Source organism: Garra rufa, chromosome 8 (assembly GCF_049309525.1).
Source record: "Garra rufa chromosome 8, GarRuf1.0, whole genome shotgun sequence".
Classification (NCBI taxonomy): domain Eukaryota; kingdom Metazoa; phylum Chordata; class Actinopteri; order Cypriniformes; family Cyprinidae; genus Garra; species Garra rufa.
The window spans coordinates 2,680,301-2,698,170 of record NC_133368.1 but is presented as its reverse complement, the minus strand read 5'-3'; the positions used below and the strand labels follow the sequence as shown (position 1 = coordinate 2,698,170).

The 17,870-nt window shown below is 40.7% G+C and overlaps 1 protein-coding gene across 1 annotated transcript in view; it reads left to right on the top strand.

Moving 5' to 3' along the window:
• LOC141340836 (protein mono-ADP-ribosyltransferase PARP4-like) overlaps positions 1-8,374 on the top strand; it is a 9,606-nt gene extending 1,232 nt beyond the window's left edge. Inside the window, exons 2-25 of the mRNA XM_073845923.1 lie at positions 53-236; positions 353-497; positions 721-863; positions 1,068-1,199; positions 1,280-1,366; positions 1,454-1,618; positions 1,702-1,745; positions 2,013-2,091; positions 2,181-2,318; positions 2,446-2,653; positions 2,773-2,843; positions 2,913-3,100; positions 3,190-3,289; positions 3,396-3,566; positions 3,661-3,741; positions 3,829-3,909; positions 4,003-4,098; positions 4,500-4,637; positions 4,761-5,685; positions 5,801-6,022; positions 6,116-6,219; positions 6,308-6,410; positions 6,702-6,834; positions 6,916-8,374. Coding sequence (XP_073702024.1) covers positions 53-236; positions 353-497; positions 721-863; positions 1,068-1,199; positions 1,280-1,366; positions 1,454-1,618; positions 1,702-1,745; positions 2,013-2,091; positions 2,181-2,318; positions 2,446-2,653; positions 2,773-2,843; positions 2,913-3,100; positions 3,190-3,289; positions 3,396-3,566; positions 3,661-3,741; positions 3,829-3,909; positions 4,003-4,098; positions 4,500-4,637; positions 4,761-5,685; positions 5,801-6,022; positions 6,116-6,219; positions 6,308-6,410; positions 6,702-6,834; positions 6,916-7,117 — 3,940 coding nt within the window. The 3' untranslated portion in view covers positions 7,118-8,374. The remainder of the gene's footprint in view (positions 1-52; positions 237-352; positions 498-720; positions 864-1,067; positions 1,200-1,279; positions 1,367-1,453; positions 1,619-1,701; positions 1,746-2,012; positions 2,092-2,180; positions 2,319-2,445; positions 2,654-2,772; positions 2,844-2,912; positions 3,101-3,189; positions 3,290-3,395; positions 3,567-3,660; positions 3,742-3,828; positions 3,910-4,002; positions 4,099-4,499; positions 4,638-4,760; positions 5,686-5,800; positions 6,023-6,115; positions 6,220-6,307; positions 6,411-6,701; positions 6,835-6,915) is intronic.
• The last annotated feature ends 9,496 nt before the right edge of the window (positions 8,375-17,870 follow it).

Sequence of the window (17,870 nt, the reverse complement as noted above, 5' to 3'; positions counted from 1 at the left end):
CATGACAACTGCAGATTTCAGACAATCATTAAGTTTCTTCTTTGTGTTCAAGGACTAGTGTGAAATACTCCAAGCCCAGTGTAACTGACGGCTCTCGGCTGCTGTTGGTGTGTGAAGTGGCGTTGGGTCGGTGTAAGGACCTGCTGAAGAAAGACACCACTTTGACTTGTGCACCTGACGGCTACCACAGTGTACATGGAGTCCAACGCTCTCCCAACAGACTCTCTGAATTTGAGGTGCTTTTCTTAGTTATTTTTTTAGTCATTTGTGTATTTCTTACACAAATATTCTGCTTGTGTTTCAGATCTGATGTGACTCTTGCGCTTGTGTGTGTGTGTTTATATTTAAACAGGATGATGAGTTTGTCGTCTATAACACAGAGCAGATCAGACTAAAGTATGTGGTGCAGTACAGTCTGGAAGGAGATGAAATACAAGACTTTCATCCTCATATTAACACTGAGCTCACACAGATCACTGACACAACGCCTGATATCTGTGAGTAAAGTTTAGTGAACAGGAGATTTTAAAGAAAGACAAGCTTTTATATGTGTTTTAAGTAGGACTGTCAGCTGATTAAAGTTTTAATCAAACTAATTAATCACAATATATATTACAATTTACTGATTTTTGCTGAAGAAAAATTTAGAATGTACATAGGATTATGTGTTAAACTTGTGTTGTTAAATTCATCAGTGTTTTTGTGTGATTGTGTTTTTAGTGTCCAGTGATGGCAGTGAGGATTTGGAGTCCACTAAGAATCCTCTGGAGGAGATGAACGCAGGTTTGCTGGACAGCAGTGGTCAGAAACTTCCTCTACAGGCTGTCAATGTGAGGTGCAAGCTGATGGACCTGCTGTGTCAGGTATGATACTACAACAGTGGACTGTGGAATTGAAAAGAAGTGTTGAGAAATGAGCATGATGAAGGATTCTAAAGTAAACCAAAAGAAACAATTGACACAAAGACATCACAAGAAATAAAAAGCAACAGAATTACCAAAATAAAAGGCAGAACACTGAATTATAATTTCAAACGGCAACCCTAACTTTTTCTTTACTTCCAACAGGTCATACTTTTTCAGACCTACACAAACCAGAGTGCTGTTCCCATTGAAGCAAAATATGTCTTTCCACTGGAGGAGACGGCAGCAGTGTGTGGATTTGAAGCCTTTATCAATGGAAAACACGTCATTGGAAAGGTACAAGTCATTCAGAATTTAAATGCTGTCTCTGCTCTTTAAACATATTTTCAGTTCTCAATGCCTTTTTTGTCCGGTAGGTAAAGGAAAAAGAGCAGGCTCGTAAGGAGTACAAGCAAGCCATAGAGAAAGGCCATGGAGCCTACCTGATGGACCAGGATGCACCTGTGAGTTACTGTAACTGATCTGGAGCTGATATATGTGTGATAATGTGTCAGAAGGTTTCTTTAAGGTCATGTGTTTATGTGTGGCAGGATGTATTTACTATCAGTGTGGGGAATCTTCCTCCTGGAGCCACAGTTTTGATCAAGGTGACGTTCATCACTGAGCTGGTGGTCAGATCAGGCTCTATAGTCTTCTCACTGTCTGGCAGCGTGGCACCATGGCAACAGAGTGACGCCCTTAATCAGACAACTCAGGTACGACCGTCTTTTGTCATTGAATTTAAAATCCTGTTTGGTCTGCTGATAGTGTTTTGACTGACAGTTGTGTTGCATTTCAGGCAACTGTTGAAAAGATTGGTGTGACGGAGCTGCAGTCAGAGGGGTGAGAATCTCAAACGCTGGAGAATTCATATGGAAATTTACTAAAGATTACAAACCACATGTTTTAACATCATTTAACATTTAAACTTTATAACATCAAGCTTTATATACAGTAGCACCTGGTCTAGTTTGGGCCATTTGTGGTTACTAAATAGGGCACAGGGTTGTTGCATTCTTCTGTTTTGGGAATGGTTTTGATCAAAGTTTTCGGTATCTTTTCAGTGTTCTTTAAAAAATTCTTTCATTTGTTCCCTTTCTCTTTCTTCAGGGAGTTTTCTTTGTTTATGTCCATCGAAATGCCTTATGAGATCATCAACTTGAGCTCTTCACACCGAATCAAAACCAAGGTTAATTCATTAATTTTTCAGATTGTCTTAGTAAAATACTTTTTTTTTTTTTTAAGAATATTAACATTATTAGTGTTTTCCCCATTCAGAGGACAGACTGTAAGGCAGTGATCAGCACGTTACCTGGACAGACTCTGGGATCTGAAGGGTTACAGGTGTCCTTCAGTCTTTCTAATATCCACATGCCCAGGATGTGGGTCGAGAACCATCCAGATAAAGATAGTCAGGTAAAGAAATTAGTCACATATTTCCTGTCTGCCATGGTTATTTTTTTAAGCATATTGCAGACAAAAATTGCTTTCCATCTTATGCACCCTGCCAAAATGAACACTGATTCAGATCTGATTTCTGCAGGCCTGCATGCTGGTGTTTTATCCAGACTTTAAGTCAAGCGGGGTGTCCAGCTCTGGGGGTTCGTCCAGTGTGAGCGATGTGGTCATTCTTCTGGACTCCTCCAAGTCCATGCAGGGAGACACCATGCTGAACGCCCGCAGGATTGCCCTTCATGTCCTCAAATCTCTGGACCGCTCACTGAAGATCAACATCATCTCTTTCAGCACTGGTTAGTGCTCAATAAAACAATGATATTGTTTTAATAATCATCATGTGGACAGTTTCATTTTTCTACTATTCTTGTGATTCAGAGTAAAGCATTATGGGTAAATGTGTGTGTTTTGACAGATTACAAGGAAGCTTTTCCTGCACCAGTGCCTTTAGATGAGGGATCAGAAGCAGCCAGAAAATTTATTATGGTAAGCAATGGTTAAAGATGGTTGTGAATCTCAGTTCCTATGCGTTCACTGCATTTCTCCTCTCTTCAGTCGTGTAGTGGCTCTGGTGGCGGCACTGATCTGTGGCGGCCCCTTCGGAGCCTGAGTCTGCTGCCCCCCTGCCGGGGCGTGAGGAACATCCTGCTGCTCTCTGATGGACATGTTCAGAACCAGCCTCTGAGCCTACAGCTGGTCCAGGAAAACTCCTGCCACACGCGCCTCTTCACCTGCGGACTCAGGTCTGCCTTTAAACAAATCTCTTTATGTTTCTCTTTCACAAAAAATAAATTTCTGAACCTACAGTTTGATTGTGTTTGTGTTTGTCTAGCTTGACAGCTAATCGTCATATGCTCAGAGCTTTGGCTCAGGCAGGTGGAGGAACATATGAATTTTTTGACACAAAGATGAAACACACTTGGACAGAGAAGGTGAATCATGCTCTTTATTGTATTGTTTTTAATAACTTATACGATTTTTTTTTTTTTTGTAATATCGGTCTGAGGCTTGAGTTAAACAGATTGTGGGTAATTTCAGGTGCGCGCTCAGGTTCAGCGTATGGAGTCTCCAGGCTGCAGATCAGTGGCAGTGAAGTGGCAGCAGTTTAATCCCACAGCGCCGCCTCCTGTTCAAGCCCCCTCACAGCTTCACGCTCTCTTCAGTGACTGTCACACTCTCGTATACGGCTTTGTGCCACACTGCACTCAGGTAGACCTGCTTTACTGTTATATTGGTTTACTAAAAATAAAGATGATTAAATATTATTCCTTGTTGTCATTATGAGTAATATTCAATCATTTAGGCCACACTGTTTGGTGATTTGAGTGGACAAGAGATCAAAACAATGGTTTCCACCACAGAGCTACAAAAGACAAAGGGAACTGTGAGTGAACATCTTAAGTACTTCATATAATCTGAAACCTCATCAATTATTTATCAGGTGTTTGAAGAGTTGTGTGTTTGTGTGTAGTTTCTTCACAAGTTAACAGCAAGAGCGATCATCAGAGACTATGAAGATGGCATTCTAGGCAGCAGTGAGGCAGAACACGAGGTACAGTATTTGGTTGCATGATGATATTTTTTATATAAGCAGCAAATTTGCTAACAGAAGAACTTGAGTTGTCTTTTTTAATCTGTTTATCAGGGGAAGAAAGCAGAGCTGAAGTCCTACATCATTGAGCTCAGTAAAGAGTTCTCCATCTTGTCTCAGTTCACAAGCTTTGTCGCCATTGAAGAGAGGGTATGATTACTGCTATTTACAGGATTGTGTGTTTAAGTCACTAATGCCAAAGGTAATGAAAAATTGAACATTAGTTTCAGTATTAATGCCAAATCTGTACTATGTAGCTTGTTGTTATCCTCACAAATACAACATTTGCAGCTCAGGTAGTGGTTGACTGACTGACGCTGGCTCTTAATCGCTTATGTATATAATTAAATCTGTAAAAAGAAAAAGTGTTAAGTATTGATAAAAAAAAAAAAAAACAGCTGTATACACAGGGAATCTTTTTTTTTTTTAAACAAAAAGGCAAGAATCAAAGTAATTCTAAGTAAAACATGCCATGGATTGATTTCTGTGAATCATTTTAAAATTAGTGACAGTTAAAAATCCCAACTAATGCCCTCATTCACTCTTTGCAGGAGCAGAATGAGCTTGACACTGGATTCACAGATATTCCTAAAATCATATCAGAGGAGGATGTGGATATTTTGCCATATGTGGGCTGGACTGAAGAGAAGCTGATGACTGTGGATAGTATTGATGCTGAAGATGATGATGTATGAGTAACAACAAAATGCTCTACATCAGCTGTTATATAATGTAGTGATAAAAGTTGACATCATTTTCAATATTCAGCTCTTTAGTAGTCACAACAATGATTTTGCTTTTTTATTTTTCAGATGGAGGGAAGCTGCTGGAGCACATCTGATTATATAGAACAAGCATCTGCAGCTAGCTCTTCTCCTTCTAGATCCAGTAGCTCTTGGTATCCTCAAGGTCTACAGGAAGAGTCAGCCTTGGCTAGCAGACTTTCTCCTCCTCCTTCTTTTGATGCCTTCATGAGTGACAGCCTTTTCCCTCCAGTTGCCTCCCAGGTTAACATCTCAATGCCTCATTTCTCTGAGCTTCCCTGTAACTTTGAGGAAGAGGAATCTTCCCCTATAGATTACAGCCAGACAGGCATGACTCCTGGAGGTGCCTCAGTGAATGCTATACGTGCTCCTTGCATTCGTAGTCTCCATCAAGAGTTGATGGAACCTCTTTCCAAGACTCAACGGATTTCTTCTTCTTCTCCTCCTCCTCCTTCTGATGGTGACATTATGTCCAGATCTAGCTCCTTGAATGACAGACGTCTCATTTCCCCTGGCATCCAACTTTTTGCTTCAGAGTCTTCTGTTGGTTATTTACGTAGATCTGAATCAGGCAACTACACATACGACAGCCGTGATTCCCATAAAGAAATTTATCCGATACATTGCCCCATAAGTCCTACCTTTTCCTCTGCCACCTCAGCTCCTCCTGTCTGTGCAGGTCCTCCTCGTCTCGCATCTCAGCAATTCATCTCCATGACTCCCAGTCCTGCTCCCCCTCTTGCTGTTTCTCGCAGGATTGGCGCTTCTTTTTCCAGGAGTGCCAAGACTGCTTCCCGCATTGTCTTTGATCAACCTACAATGTCTGCACCACCCTCTCTCCGTAGATCTAGTGGTTTCCTCCGAAGAACAAATGAGCATTTGGGTTTTGGTTCCTCTGCCCCTGGACTCTTTGGAGCACCTCTGGGACTGCAAGAACTAAAACAGCTAGTAGCCTTTAGGCTTTCTGAAGCTGGTAAGTTGATGAGGTTTCATCTGTGATCAATGTTGAGATGTAGTAAAAGCGGCTTTCTGTTCTTTGTCTCATTTTTATATTATTGTCTCCTCTTTCTATCATTTCTCTGATGAAGCTACACACAGTGATGCTTCTTCTCCGTCTCCCGCTCTTCCTGCTCCCTCTGTTCTCTTTGGTCAATCTGCAGTTCCTAAGTTTGCTTTTGACAAGTCAAATGCCACTATAAATGGTGATACTACTGGTGTCCTGCAAAAGGCAGCTGAGCCTGAACAGTCTTCTGGTTTCCCAGTTTTTAGCTTTGGAGCATCTCAACAACAAAAACACCCTGTGTTTTCTGGTAGGTTGACTCACATTGATGAGGTTCTATATCTGATTAATGTTCAGATTAATTAATAACATTTGTCAAATGTATGTTATGCTGGAATTAAAGGCTTTCTTAAGCGTAGACAGAACATGGCTCTGTTCCCTTTGGCTAAACGAATGAGCAGTCCAGACACAGTGGACTGGAATGAGCTGTTTGAACTTCAACATGAGGTGTTTGCTCATGATTTAATGCACTAGATTATATACAGTATATAAATGTGTGAGAGAATATGAACAGATGTCATGTGTTTGAATACAGGATGGATACTGGGAGTGCACTGACAGGCTGAGCAGCTTCCTCAACCTGGACGTAGACTTTTTTGCCAATGTCTTCCTTAAGGAGAAAGGCATCCGTTCCTTTGGTAAGATGATTTTTTACATCCCTGTTGCTAGTCTTGTCCATGTTGCAGCTAATTCTCAGCAAGAACTGCCTGCTTACACAGTTTGTTCATATGTGCCATATGTACCTTGTGAACACAAGACAGACTGAGAAAAACACCTGTGTGCCTTTACTGTCTAACGCCAGCCAATTATTAAAATGAGAAAGTGAGAATGAGAAATTAGACTAAACCTGAATACATTTTAAAATAATCTAATCTTTAGTTTTCAGACACAGTTTGTCAGTCAGAATCAGTCACATTTTTGTGTGTCAGGTGTGAAGGCTCATGCTGACATCCTGAAGCTGGTGGCGACTCTGCTGGTGCTGCAGCTGATCCGGGTGAAGAAGCTGGAAGTGGGACGGCTGCTCGAGTCTCTCCTTCGACTGAAAGAGTCCCAGGAGCCCAGGTACAAGCACAGGTCCTCCTGCGGTGTAGTGATTTACTTTTGTATTTTTGGATCCATGACTTTCTGCTCTTGTCCATTCAGACCGATGTACTGGGAGGCAGTGAAGAGGGCCGTGGACTGGTCCTGCCGGACAGACAGACAGTATCCGTGTGTGTGCAGCAGGCTGGAGATCGGCCGGGATTGGGAATCATCTACACGTCAACTACTGGGCTGTGATTCTCCACACCCATATTCCTCACTCAAACCTGTTCTGGAGAGACGAATGGGTGTTTCAATCATGTAGATACTGGACAAACACAGTAAGTGTTTGCAAAAGACTTGAAATATAGAAAAAAAGACGGTTCTCTTCTATATTTGTGAATGGGAGAAACTGCAATGCGCAGTATGGCGGAACAGCCCCACCTTGTTTGAAAGAGCCAAACGCTGATTGGTAAAGTCATTGCGTCACTGCAGCATCCGTTAGAAGCTCCCTCCTCGCCAGGCATTTACATTAGTTAACAACATTTATTGTGATCTTAAAATTATATTTAAAGGAAAATAAAATTTCACTCCTCAGGGGCCCTCCCCCCACTTGGGGCCCTGGTAATTTAGTCCCCCTTTTCACCCAACTACGACGACCCTGGTCTGTGGTCCCATGGTTTTAAAATCAGTTTCGATTTGAAAACAAACATCTGTAGTTCAGTTCATTAGTTCACTATGACCAAAGTCCTTTTAAGACAAGTCATGTCACTCGGCGGCCATCTTTGAAACGCCTCTCGGGCATCCAAGTGCAGCTCCTATCTCTTTGAATGGGGAAACATCAAATTCTCCAAAACTGTTCGCCAAACTTACGATTAAATTTCATATTTGAAATCTCCAAAGAAATCCAACAAGAACTGCCTCATAAATATAGTTCATTGTGCTTTAATTGCGTTAAAAAACGCTTATTTTTCCGGCTAGATGAGCCAGTGCGCATGCGCAGTACTGAACGCACGTCTTAGAGCGCCGACTGTTTCTATAGCAACCGGGACTTCTAACTTGAGATGCAGTGACACGCTGGCTTTACTCATCAACGATTGGCTCTTTCACTAAGAAGGCGCCAAATCGTTGATGAGTAAAGCCAGCGTGTCACTGCATCTCAAGTTTTAGTGCATTTTGTCATGGATCCATGATGACCGTTGCATTTTTCCCCATTCAAAACTACAGGAGTGACATGTCTTTGGTATTCTATAGTCTTTGCTATGACACACTATGAAAATAATGCACTGTTCATTTAAAATATAAGTTCTGTTATTTGTTTTCTTTTGAAATTTGTGCTTTTGCTGTCTTTCTTTAAAATTAATTACTCTTTTGATGTTTTTTTTTTATATGTAATGCAGATACACTTAGACATTTGTTAGGTTTCAGTAGTCAATAGTCCGAATTCTTTTTGTGGCATTGTACTGTTTAAAACATGACTTAACTGCTTGAAATGCAAATATGGCTATATGATGAGAATTATGCTTGATTCACTGTGTTTTAGTGGTTTTAATACAGTTTAATAAAGAATATTTTTGTTCGGTTTATGTTTTTCTTATGCAACAGTATAACAGCATGCTAAGTAATCACTGTTATTTTAGCATCACAGAGGTAATATTGTAGTTTCATTAACAAATTTAAAAATAGAAAAAAAAATATTTTACTTTCTTTTATTTAATGTTTACTTAAAGTAACAATTTTTATATAGTTTTAAATTAGTTTTAGTTAACTATAATCCTTATGGCAATAAATGGAAATGTGGTACAAATTTATAATTGAACTTGATTTTTTAATAAACATAAAGTAACACACATGTCAATACACAGTAACAGAGTTTTTCTGATGTACCTAATCATGAGTAATTCAAATTGGGATGATTAATAATCATACAATATATTCATTATTTAGAATCATACCATATTTCTTTACAATCATAAAGTGAAAATTACTTTTTAAAGCCTCGCCTAATAATGAGCAATTATTCAGCATCTGTGCCCAATCACTTTGGAAACATAAAATATTGGTGTAGGCTTACAGTCAGCTAGAACCCATTTCTCAATACCTGGGTCGCTTGGGCAAAACTCTTCCCACAGTTCTTCTAACTAAAGTTTAGCTAGGCGCCGCTGTTAAATTCACATTCAAAATGCAGTAAAACTACCAAAACATCAAATCAAGTAATTTTCCATAAGAAATCATGTAGTAATTTGAAATATGTCGTCATTGAATGCATGTTGTGCCTATAGCATTTGAAAATGCACCTTTTATCCCACAACCGCTGTTCTCACTGTGAAGAGTTTATGTTGCATGTAATTTGTATTTATTAGTAGCACAAAACACACATAATACTATTTTATTCTTGATGAACAGGATGAGCATTTGAGTCAGAAGAGGATTCAATAAAAATGCGACAAATTAGATCAGCGGACTTGTCCTCACTGTTAACACCTGGCTCAGAAAAGCTACCCATATACAAATTTGAGCAAGATATTTCAGACCACGCAGGTATTCCTGGGGTTCTTTCTTGGCTAGACTCTTTTTCTTCAATAGCACAAATGTGTTGTGAGCATATTCTTTCTGCTCTGTTTTTGGCTATTTTTCGCAATTTTTCATCCAAATGTTTATCTGTTTCCTCAGACAGGAGCTCCTCATACCACGTCTCATAGTATGGTTTTCCGTTCCAGATCCTGTACATTCATAGCTGAGTGGAGGGATAGTGGGGAGTTTACAGATCTTGCAACAGGATTCCTTAAAACACTGCCAAGAACAGCTGTTACAGTACATTCCAGTCTTGATGTTTATTATCAGCCACCATCCACAGAAACCAATGGCTATGCAGCTGTAACCATAAATCTGCAAAAGAACAATAAATCCACACATTCAGGCAAAACAAAAGTCAATTATTTAATGAACTCAATGTATTATTTACTGAATATACTAATATAAATACGAATTTAATTAATATAGATTTTTTTTCCTGTGCAATAATGGTGGGAAAGTTAATTAGCTTTTAATTGTCATTTTCTGTTTCCTCAAAACCCACACTCAGGAAAATCAACTTAAGTAAAAAGACAACTAGCTTCATGGCAATCAGGAGTGAAAACAAACTGCAACAGTCTAAACATGCCACCACTAATAGAAAACAGTCTATGAAAGGTCTGTAAAAATAGGCCACAATGTACTGTGCAATTAGAGTACTTACCTGTGACCAGTTTTTTTGCATTGTAATGGTGCTCTTTTCCTGAAGAGTGAGGTCTGAGGTTGCCTTGCATGGAATTTCACGCAGTGTTTCATTATATTTGGTTACCATACAGAGATACAAGTCTCCATCTAAAAGAACAAATCCTCCCCAGAACAGAGCGATTCCAAGAAACTGAAAAATTTGAGGACAAAGACCGTGGCAACAGGCTGCACACACTTTAGTTTTGGTTTGTTTCATTATTTTTAAAATAAAGAACAATATCAGAGGAATGAGAGCAAGGTAAATGACCACGATAAAATGAAACTCAGGACTGCATGAGCACGAAAATTGAGAATTAAAAATGTACTGAAATATGTAAATCATAATAAAAACTAGAAATACATTAGCAGCCTGTGACAATATGACACGCATTTTGCCTGGAATATCAGATAAAAGATGCGGCATTGTTGATCAGCTGAAGCTCAGACGCAAAGGTTCAAAACAAATAGCTGTTTCCTCTCTCCTTTAGTCTTGAGTGAGGCATCTATATATCAGTTCAGATGCCTAGAAAATTTTCTCAGGATGGTTAGTTTGACCACAAATCAATAGGTTCCTCTTTGGAGATTTGAAAGTGGCATTTCGATGTGAGAATTTGTTTCAATATGAATGTTTGGTGGTTTGGTGGATGTACAGCTCATGATATGTTGATTATGCAACTTTAACAACAGTGCATTCTTTCTTTCTTTCGTTACAAGAATAAATAAATGAATCAATAACAGAATGAAAAAATAAAAGGAGATAAAATAACTATAATTATAGTACTTTTAAAAGTACTTATTTTTTTAAAAAAAAACTTCTTTAAAATGTGTCCAGGTCAATCTCACACTTTTCCTTAATATTAAACAATTTCACAAAATAAATGTGCTGGAGTATTTCATAGATTTGTCCAACTATTCAATCATATACATTAACTAGACTATTTAGATGTTGTGTATCTACTGTACTGCATTTATTTGAATTTTCTCTTTCAAAAATCTTTTGCAGATACATTTACTGGAAATTAACAGATATTTGTACAATAACTGTTTTGATACTGAAAAATATGTTGTAAGATTTACTTTCACTCAGAAATCATTAAAGCATTTAACAAACAGTTACAAAGAAACGGCAATTAATTATCAAATTATTAAATTAATTATCAAAACTTACACCAATTATTGTTTTATTTACTTAAAACTTAAAAATAATAATAAAACATTTTTACAGTGTACATACTTTTTACTGTACATTTTACAAAGTCATTTGCCCAGACTCAAAAAAACAAAACAAAAAAAAACTGTGATTAGCATTTTGGTGAATTAGGATGTGGTGTAAAATCTGGATCTCGTATCTCATTCTATTTCCCTAAAATAAATCACTTCATGGTTGTTCATGTTCATTGCTTTATAACTCCTTCTACAATTTGTTTTTCATGTATAGTGATATACAGTGAATATCAATATGCTAGTTGAATCCACTGACACAATCTCCAATTTTTTTTAATGTTCTGTGCGCTATTGATTTACATCAGGATTGATTTAATCATATCCTGAACTCTTGATGAACCAGTTGCATGTGCCTGCGTACATTAGGTTCAGGCTCCTCTGTATGTTTCTGTGAAAAGTGAAGTAAGATAGCAAAAAGTCACCTGATGTCTGCGTCCAAGACCACAATTGCAAAATTTTCCCACATACGTTACTCTGCCAGCAGTTCTTCAGTTGGTATATGATTTCACAGAAGTAACCTAATGGCATAGCCCATTATCAAATACCCAATTTTCACAATTTTAAACACTATTTAATAAAAATGTTCACATAGCTCTAATCAGACTACATTTAGAAAGAAATGTGTATTGTATTATTATTGTGTATAAAATATAACAAAATTATCAATTCATTATCAAGTGCATAGATTGTATATACAACGGAAAACAGATGTTTCTTTAGCCGACACAGATGCGTTTTTGCATTCCACTACACTGCTTTTTAATTGTTTTATATGTAAATAACGCTTTCACAGTGTTTTTTTTTTTTAATTTTTATTTTATTTGCCACAGCCAACATTTATGATAATTTTTACACAAATTTCATGGCCCCCCCCAGAATATTTAGTGGACTGAATATCCAGACATTTTGAGCAAAAAGCTGAGAAAATCTAGTTTTATCAAATATTACATTTGAATCATATTCAGTATCATAATCAAAGCAAAGAAGCACCTCAAAGCTTGTCCAGTCCTTTACCATTTTGGATCGACATTTCACATAACATTAAGCAGTTTTCATTTATAAGCTATTTACTGTTAACGATCGCATTATTTTTCATATGCATCTGCTTATGAGCGGTCTGCGTCTTTCTTGCCTGTATTTTTGATCGGGAGATTCTGGATTCAGTCAGGAGATGCATAATAGCGCCCCGAGTGTATAATAAAGAAAATGCGGAAACACGGAAAATTCCGTGTATGGCAGGGAACCGTTGTTTTACGAACAGTGTTGGGCAGTAACTAATAGTAAAACTACCGTCTATCCTACTTAAACCCATTCAAACACATTGACAACGCGGAGTTGTTTGGAACTATTGAGAGCCACAGTCTAATAAATTACCCCATAGATTCAATATGAAACTCTTGCTAAAGAAAAATAGTGATCATAATCACCAAACAGAAAACACTTAACGTTACACTGTGAACAAGTGACCGATCTTAGCTGTTGATTCGGTGTCTATTTATAGTGTGGGGGGCGGCACACTACGGACTCTAGAGAGCATTTGATTGGACAGAACGTTTGATGAGAAGCTGAAGTGCATGGTGATATCATCAAAATCGTTGATTCATATTGGCGGAAGTGACGAGACTGTAAGTTTTGAATGCCCATATCTTGTAAACACAAATTTTGTTGTTGTTTTGAAGCACACTAGCTTATAGGCCTATGTCTCACTTCCTGATTCCGGAACGTGGAGTAGGGAAATAGAACTTCCGGTCATTGCTAGTTTCTAGCTTAACTTAACTACATTTCTCAGTAGCGTGGTGGTAGCTTCGCTGTTTTCTGAATCAAATAGCTTTTCAGTAGCTAAGCTATTTTTTTAATCAAGTAGCGTCAACAAAAGCTAAAAGCTATATATTTTTCTATACTTTAAGCTCAAATCGGAAATATAACTGCCACGGTTCACTGATCCTGGGTCAGTAAGCGACGCCACCGCCACTAAACCTCGTGACGCCATTGGCTCGTTAAACTGTCAGTATTATTCCTCCCGCCTCTCTCGTGAATGAAGTGCGGCGCGCAGTTTGAAGCATTTCAGCTTGTTTGCAGACTTAAGGTAAATAAATAACTGTTGATTGAAAAAGTACATGTTCTCTGTATTTATAATACAGCATTGGATTTATAAAGACTAATGTTTTTTTGCATTCGAGGAGATGAGAAGACTGTCTTAGTCTAGCATTTTTTGTCGAGACAACCAAATTGCTTATGTGAAGCGCTGAATCTTTATATTTTGGCTAAATGTCAAAAAAAACAAAAAACTGAGCGCCCACGTAGCAACAGAAAACTGCATAATCTGCGATGCAAATTAGTATTTCAGAATATAATACATGTGATTTATAGGGCTAGCCGCTGTGACCTGTCGGATTAATTTTCTTCTCAAAGACTAACTTATGTTAGCGTGTTTTTTTAAAACCTTCGGCAAACTATTCCTAAGCTTGGACGTTTCTACTTGAGTGTTCATTTACAATCCTAACCACGTCGTTCGTAGGTGACTTTAGATAAGTTACGGAGAAACTTGGTCCAGCGGTATTTAGTTCAAGTTCAAGTAGGTTTTATTGTCATTCCAACCATATACAGTTCAGTACACAGTGAAACGAAACAACGTTCCTCCAGGACCAAGGTGCCACATACATGCAAAACAACATAAATTAACAGCACAACAACACAACAAAAATTTGACAACAAAAAAAAAAAAAAAAAAAAAAAATAGACAACAAAGTGCATGTGCAATTACAGGTGTGCAAACGAGCAATGTGCAACAAGAGCTAGAAGACAACAAAACAATGTGATACGTTGCAGTAGTTTTGCAATGTGCAAATATATGCATACAGGTAGGTATGTATGAACAGTTTTGAGATGATTGTGCATGTGTGTTAATCAGTTTAGTCCTGACGTTACTTAGTACGTCTGAGTAAATTGTGTGTGTGTGTGTGTGTGTGTGTGTGTGTGTGTGTGTGTGTGTGTGTGTGTGTGTGTGTGAATGTGTGTGTGTGTGTGTGTGTGTGTGTGTGTGTGTGTGTGTGTGTGTGTGTGTGTGTGTGTGTGTGTGTGTGTGTGTATCAGTCCAGTCCCCTTGTGTTAAGGAGTCGGATGGCTTGTGGATAGAAACTGTTACAAAATCTGGATGTGCGTGCCCGAATGCTTCGGTACCTTTTTCCAGATGGCAGGAGTGTGAAGAGTGAATGTGATGGGTGTGTCCGGTCAGCCACGATGCTGGTGGCTTTGCGGATGCAGCGTGTTGTGTATATGTCTTCGATAGAGGGAAGAGAGACCCCGATGATCTTCTCAGCTGTTCTCACTATCCGCTGTAGAGTCTTGCGGCCTGATATGGTGCAATTCCCAAACCAGACAGTGATGCAGCTGCTCAGGGTGCTCTCAATAGTTCCTCTAAAGAAGGTGGTCAGGATTGGTGGTGGAAGCTGGGCCTTCCTCAGCCTTCTCAGAAAGTAAAGACGTTGTTGGGCTTTCTTGTGCAGAGAGCTGGTGTTGAGGGACCAGGTGAGGTTCTCTTCTAGGTGGACACCCAGGAATTTTGTGCTCTTGACGATCTCCACAGAAGAGCCGTCAATGCTGAGCGGAGAGTGGTCGCTCCGTGTCCTCCTGAAGTCAACAACCATTTCTTTTGTCTTGTCGACGTTCAGAGACAAGTTGTTGTCTTTACACCAGTCCGTTAGCCTCTGCACTTCCTCTCTGTACGCTGACTCGTCGTTCTTGCTGATGAGACCCACCACGGTCGTGTCATCAGCAAATTTGATGATATGATTGGAGCTGTGTGTAGCTACACAATCATGAGTCAGCAGTGTGAACAGCAGGGGACTGAGCACACAGCCCTGTGGGGCCCCAGTACTCAGTGTGGTGGTGCTGGAGGTGTAATTCCCGATCCGCACTGCCTGTGGTCTTTCGGTCAGAAAGTCCAGGATCCAATTACAGAGGGAGGTTTTCAGGCCCAACAGGTTCAGCTTCCCGATCAGGTGCTGGGGGATGATGGTATTGAATGCTGAACTGAAATCTATGTACAGCATTCTGACGTAAGTGTCCTTCTTGTCAAGGTGTGTGAGTGCCAGGTGGAGTGTGGTGGAGATGGCGTCATCCGTCGAACGATTTGACCGATATGCAAACTGCAGGGGATCCAGTGTGGGGGGAAGCAGGAACTTGATGTGTTTCATGACGAGCCGCTCGAAGCACTTCATGATGATGGGTGTGAGTGCAACAGGGCGGTAGTCATTGAGACAGGACACAGAAGTCTTCTTTGGCACGGGAATGATGGTGGTAGACTTAAAGCATGTGGGAACGACGGCGCTGCTCAGAGAAATGTTGAAGATGTCTGTGAAAACATCTGCCAGCTGATCTGCACATTCTCTGAGCACAATACCTGGGATGTTGTCTGGTCCAGCAGCTTTCCGTGGGTTGACTCTGCATAGAGTTTTCCTTACATCAGCCGTGGTGAGAGACAGCACCTGGTCGTTGGGAGGAGGGATGGACTTCCTCGCTGTCACGTCGTTCTTCATGTCAAACCGTGCGTAGAAGCTGTTTAGCGCATTCGGAAGGGAGCCATCACTGTCACAGGCAGATGATGAGGTCCTGTAGTTAGTGATGGCTTGTATGCCCTGCCACATGCGCCGAGTGTCACCGCTGTCCCTGAAGTGGCTGTGGATTCTCTGGGCGTGTGCTCGCTTCGCCTCTCTGATGGCCCGGGACAATTCGGCCCTTGCTTTTCTTAGGGCCACTTTGTCCCCCGTTCTGAAGGCAGAGTCTCGAGTCCTCAGAAGTGCACACACCTCCGCAGTAATCCACGGTTTCCGGTTGGGTCGTGAAATGATGCTCTTGGAGACAGTGACGTCATCAGTGCACTTGTAGATGTAACTAGTCACCGTTGACGTGTACTCCTCCAAGTCGATAAAGTCGCCGTAAGTCGCAGCCTCTCTAAACATGTTCCAGTCAGTGTTCTCGAAACAGTCCTGAAGAGCAGAGATGGCTCCTGCTGGCCAGGTTTTCACCTGCTTCAGGACCGGTTTAGAACACCTGACAAGTGGTCTGTATGCCGGAATTAGCATCACAGAGATGTGGTCTGAGTAGCCGAGGTGGGGGCGGGGCTCTGCCCGATATGCGCCAGAAATGTTTGTGTAAACAAGATCCAGCGTGTTTTCCCCTCTCGTTGCAAAGTCCACGTACTGATGGAATTTAGGAAGCACTGACTTGAGATTTGCATGGTTGAATTCTCCAGCGACAATAAACAGTCCATCAGGGTGTGTGTTCTGCAGTTCACTGATCCTCGTATACAGTTCACAAAGCGCCTCCTTAACATTAGCGCTAGGTGGAATGTACACTCCGATAATGAAAACAGTGGTGAATTCCCGCGGCAAATAAAAAGGTCTACATCTAACAGTCACAATCTCCAGCGGCAATGAGCAAAAACTGGAAACTAGCACAGAGTTCATACACCAATTTGTGTTGATGTAAACACACAAGCCGCCGCCGCGAGTCTTACCGCACAGAGCTGCATTTCTGTCGGTGCGAAACGAGGCTAGCCCGTCTAGTTGAATGGCGGCGTCCAGTACTCTGTCGCTGAGCCATGTCTCCGTAAAAACAAAGACGCAGCAGTCCCTAAACTCACGCTGTGTAGTCTGTTGGAGTCGGATGTAATCCAGTTTATTTTCCAGGGAGCAGACGTTTGATAGGATGATGGACGGAAGAGCCGGCCGGCTAGGGTTTGTTTTTAGCCTAGCACAGACTCCCGCCCGCTTGCCGCGCTTCCGCTTCCTCGCGCACCGCTTACGATGTCCTCTCCTTCGGCTACCGGCATGAGGCAACGCCGAGGCCTGGAGGCCAGGTTCCCGAAGCAAGCCGAGGTCGCATAGCTTCTCACGCAGCTCATCTTGAATGAACTTTGCCGGTTCATTTAGTTGTAAAAGTGTCTGGCGGTGGTAAATACGAACACCGTTTGCGCCGATGTCCATATACTGAGTAAAATAAACGCATAACGACACTAAGTAAACAAGTGGCACCATTTGGCTCCGGAGTGGCCGCTGCGTGCTACTGCCGCGCCGCCATCATCCAAGGGTGTACATTGGTCAAGGCTCTGCCAGAAGGTTTTTTCCTTCGTCATTTATCGTCATTCGCCATTGTAAAAAGCTAACCAGAACTGCCGTCTCCCCACTCAGAGACGTTCTTCGATATTCAATTGTTGCGTGACATAGGCCAATAGATAACCTTAAGGCTAATATATTAAAAGCCAAAAACTTTCATTTTGATTTCATGGGGACTTTAAGGGAGGTAGGGAATTAATGACCACTAAAGGTCAGGAGGCCAGTTTATTGCCTCATCCGAAAGATGTTTCTTTTTACAAGGGCCGGATTAAGGTTTCATAAAAACATTTGCTCCTTTTCAAGGCCCAGAATCTGCCTCGTTGTATTAGGGCTTTTGATCCCATAGGTACATGACAGGGAAAGAGCACCCCCTGCTGGCCAGACTATTTTTTCACAAAGGTAGCGCATCCTGACAGGCTCTATAAGGCCGGCAGATTGCGCTACCACCTCCATAAGTGAGGTGAAATTCATCATAAAGGT